Here is a 3,805-nt window from a genome sequence, read left to right as displayed (position 1 = left end):
GGGGTTGTGGGACCCCAGGGTGGGCTCAGAACCCTCAGGGAGAGGGTTTGGAATTCCAGAGGGGGTTTGGAACGCTGGGAGGGGCTTTGTGTGACCCCTTTGGTGGTGGGAGGGGGGTCGGGGGGTTGGAATTGGGGCAGTTTTGGGGATGGGAGGCCTGGAATTGCCGTTCCCAACGGGATTTGGTCCCCCCCAGGCTGCTCGTTCCGGAGGAAGCAGCACTGAGGATCCCGGGATGCCGACGGAGATGGGAATTCCGCCCGGTCCCTGCAGCCCCTCCCGCCTCCCACCAATAAATTTTGGATAAAACACCCAAAAACGGGCCCGTGCTGGTTCTTGGCTCTGCAGGGGTGATGGGATTTGGGAATAGGGGGGCTGGGGAAGGAATTCCAGCCCTGGCTGGGGTGGGTTATCCAGGGATTTTGTGACTGGACATCCCTGGAAGTGTCCGAGGCCGGGTGGGAGCTGCCCTGGGGATGATCCATCAGGTCCCCCCTTTCCCAAATTGTTCTGTGATTCCTGAGGAATCTTCCCCATTCCATGATTCCTGAGGAACCTTTCCCTTCCCAAACCATCCCACGATTCCCGAGGAATCCCAGCGCAGGCGGTGGGACAAAACCCTCGGACTCCGGAACGGGAATTCCAGGTGGAAAAGCCCTTCCCGGGCCCGGTTTATTGGGAATAACCGGGAATATCCACATCCCCCCACACCGCTCCAAGCCTGGCCCCATCCACCTTTTTCCTCCCGAAAAGGGAATAAACCGGGATTTTTCCCAGATTCTGACTCCGGGGCTGGGCGTTCATCCCCCTTTTCCTTGGGAGCCTCATCCCGGATTTTTGGGCTCCTGGAAGGGTGGACCTTCCACCCTCTTTTTCCCCTCCCCCCCCGCGTGTTTTTTGGGGCGCCGGCAGCGAAACCGAAATCGGGGCTTTCGGTTCCTCCTTCCCGCATTTCCTGGCTCGTGATTTTTCTCCCGTGGTGCCTCTGCCGGACATTCCCGGCCGATCCCGCCGATCCCGGAGCCTCATCCCCCTTTCCCGGGAGGGGCTGGAATTCGGAGTCCCCTCCCCTCCTTCCCCCCACCAACCCCCCGGCACAGCTTTTTGAGGTAATTTGAGAGGGTTTTGGGGTGTTTTCACCTCCCCCCTCCCGGAGCGCTTTGAGGAAGTCAAAAAAAACTCCGGGAAAAGCGGCTTTGGATCCGTCCTATCCCGACTCTCCCACCTGGACGGTGGGAGAAAAACTGGGAATTCGCGGGGGGGGGGGTTATATTTTTTATTTTAGGGACAGGTTTGTCCCGGGAGGGTCCCCCGCGGGGCGGGGCGGCTCCCACAAAGGGGTTGGCTCCGGGATTGTCCCCTCCAGGGGATCCAGGGAATTTCGGGATGCGTGTCCGGGCGGGTCGGGATGTTGGCACCTCCCTTGTCCAGACGGGATCGGTCACCCAGGGGTCATTCCCTGCTCCGGGATCGGTCACCCAGGGGTCATTCCCGGCTCCCGGGTCATTCCCTGCTCCCGGATCCATCACCCAGGGGTCATTCCCTGCTCCCAGCCCTCTCATCCCGCTCCTCATCCCGGGATGGAGCCCTTGGCTCCCGTCGCCTTCCTGGCCCTGCTGGGGGTGGCTCTGGGACATCCCGACCCCGCCCTGGATCGGCACTGGGAGCTCTGGAAAAAAACTTACGGCAAGGAATATCGGCACCAGGTGGGGAGAAACGGCCCGGGAATGACGGCTGGGGGTGTCCTGGGAATGTTCGGGGGGGTCCAGGGGGGTCCTGGGAATGTTCTGGGGGGGTCCGGGGTTGTCCCAGGGGTGTCCTGGGAATGTCCCAGGGGTGTTCTGGGCCCGTCTTGGGGGTGTCCCGAGGTTTCCCAGGGGTCCAGGGGTACCCTGGAAGTGTCCCAGGGCTGTTCCAGGTGTATCCCAGGTTTTCCAAGGGGTGTCCCCCCCACCCAGGGAAGATCCAGGTGCTCCCCAGGGATGATCCCACTGGGATTCCCTTTACTGGGCCGGCTCCATGCAGGATGGGGGGTTTGGGGGGGGGGCTGTCCCAGGGCCTCAGGAAGCCCCTCTGGAATTCCAGGAGGAGGATTCGCTCCGTCGGGCGACCTGGGAGAAGAACCTGCGGCTGGTGACGCTCCACAACCTGGAGCATTCCCTGGGAATCCACTCCTACACCCTGGGAATGAACCACCTGGGGGACATGGTGGGTGCAGGGGCTGCCTCCGGAATTCCCAGGGAGGGGGAGGGTTTCCTGGGATACCAGGAAAGAACTCCTTGAGGTGGGATTCCAGGGATTTGGGGGGGGGGGGGGGCTGGATTGGAGCCCCATTTTCCCCAGGGAAATCACCCCTAAAAACCCAAGGATTTCAGGATTCCCCGGCTCTCCCAGCTCGGGATTCCCAATCCCCCAATCGGGAGGGATTCCTGGAGGGTGGGAATCACCAGCTGGAATTTTTTTTTCCCAGACCAGTGAGGAGGTGGCGGCCTCGCTGACGGGGCTGAGGGTGGCCCCTCATCCCAGGGGGGTCTCGGCATTCCCACCCCGGCCCCTCGGGGACGTCCCGGAGGAGATGGATTGGCGGGAGAAGGGATGTGTCACCGAGGTCAAGAACCAGGTGAGCCCCTCCTGGGGAGCCTCCTGGAGTTCCCAGATCCTGAACCTTCTCCTGGAGTTCCCAGATCCTGAACCTTCTCCTGGAGTTCCCAGATCCTGAACCTTGTCCTGGAGTTCCCAGATCCTGAACCTTCTCCTGGAGTTCCCAGATCCTGAACCTTCTCCTGGAGTTCCCAGATCCTGAATCTTCTACAGGAATTCCCAGATCCTGATCCTTCTCCAGGAATTCCCAGATCCTGAACCTTCTCCAGATCCTGAACCTTCTCCATTCCCAGATCCTGAATCTTCTCCAGATTACACCAGATCCTGAACCTTCTCCCAGACCCCAAACCTTCTCCCTGATCCCGATCCCTCCCCAGAAATCCCCCGGGATCACCCCCTGACCCCTCCCCGTGCCTCCCCCAGGGCGCCTGCGGCTCCTGCTGGGCCTTCAGCGCGGTGGGAGCGCTGGAAGCGCAGGTGAAGCTGAAAACCGGGAATTTGGTGTCCCTGAGCGCCCAGAACCTGGTGGATTGCTCCGGGATGTACGGGAACAAGGGCTGCTCGGGGGGCTTCATGACCGAGGCCTTCCAGTACATCATCGACAACCACGGCATCGAGTCCGAGCAGTCCTACCCCTACACGGCCCAGGTGGGAAGGGCGGCATTCCCGGGAATCCCCCCCCCCTGCCTGTGGGCCCTGCTTCCCTTTGGCTCCAAAGCCTTCCAAAGGGGAAGTTTGGGAGTGTTTGGAGCGGGAGCTGGAATTCCCTGCCGGGCTGTTGCGCCATTTCTTGGGCGAGGAGCCGGAGGGGAGGGGAAGAAGTGGGTCAGGAGGCTCCGGAAAACACAATCCAGGGAATGTGGGTCAGAGCAGAGACTCGGCCCAAGGGAAATGTGGGGTTTGACTCCCCCCAGGTGTGGAGAGGTTGGGGGGAAAAGCTGCTGTTCCCGCTGTCCAGAGGGAATGGGAAGAGGCTGTGGATGGGGAGGGTGAGGACGGAGCTCCAGGGAAGGGGTTGGATGAGGATGGAGTTCCAGGGAATGGGTTGGATAAAGGTGGAGCTCCAGGGAATGGTTTGGATAAGGATGAAGCTCCAGGGAAGGAGAGGATAAGAATGAACTCCAGGGAATGGTTTGGATGAGGATGGAGCTCCAGGGAATGGTTTGGATAAGGAAGGAGCTCCAGGGAATGGTTTGGATAAGGA

General features: G+C 60.9%; 2 protein-coding genes across 2 annotated transcripts in view; both read left to right on the top strand.

Annotated features, from left to right (window-relative positions):
• Nucleotides 1-319, top strand: part of LOC114072355 (40S ribosomal protein S27) — a 1,693-nt gene extending 1,374 nt beyond the window's left edge. Inside the window, exon 4 of the mRNA XM_027910259.1 lies at nt 197-319. Coding sequence (XP_027766060.1) covers nt 197-225 — 29 coding nt within the window. The 3' untranslated portion in view covers nt 226-319. The remainder of the gene's footprint in view (nt 1-196) is intronic.
• Nucleotides 320-1,088: 769 nt separating this feature from the next.
• The window catches only part of LOC114072354 (cathepsin S-like), a 6,191-nt gene continuing 3,474 nt past the window's right edge, over nt 1,089-3,805 (top strand). The window contains exons 1-5 of the mRNA XM_027910258.1: nt 1,089-1,109; nt 1,534-1,706; nt 2,086-2,208; nt 2,471-2,620; nt 3,025-3,261. Of these exons, the coding sequence (XP_027766059.1) occupies nt 1,581-1,706; nt 2,086-2,208; nt 2,471-2,620; nt 3,025-3,261 (636 nt within the window). The 5' untranslated portion in view covers nt 1,089-1,109; nt 1,534-1,580. The remainder of the gene's footprint in view (nt 1,110-1,533; nt 1,707-2,085; nt 2,209-2,470; nt 2,621-3,024; nt 3,262-3,805) is intronic.

This window comes from Empidonax traillii, unplaced genomic scaffold, assembly GCF_003031625.1.
Source record: "Empidonax traillii isolate 1590-97213 ecotype Southwest subspecies unplaced genomic scaffold, ASM303162v1 scaffold3051:size15984, whole genome shotgun sequence".
Lineage (NCBI taxonomy): Eukaryota > Metazoa > Chordata > Aves > Passeriformes > Tyrannidae > Empidonax > Empidonax traillii.
The sequence above is the reverse complement of the archived record's forward strand: the minus strand, read 5'-3'. Positions and strand labels throughout refer to the sequence as shown.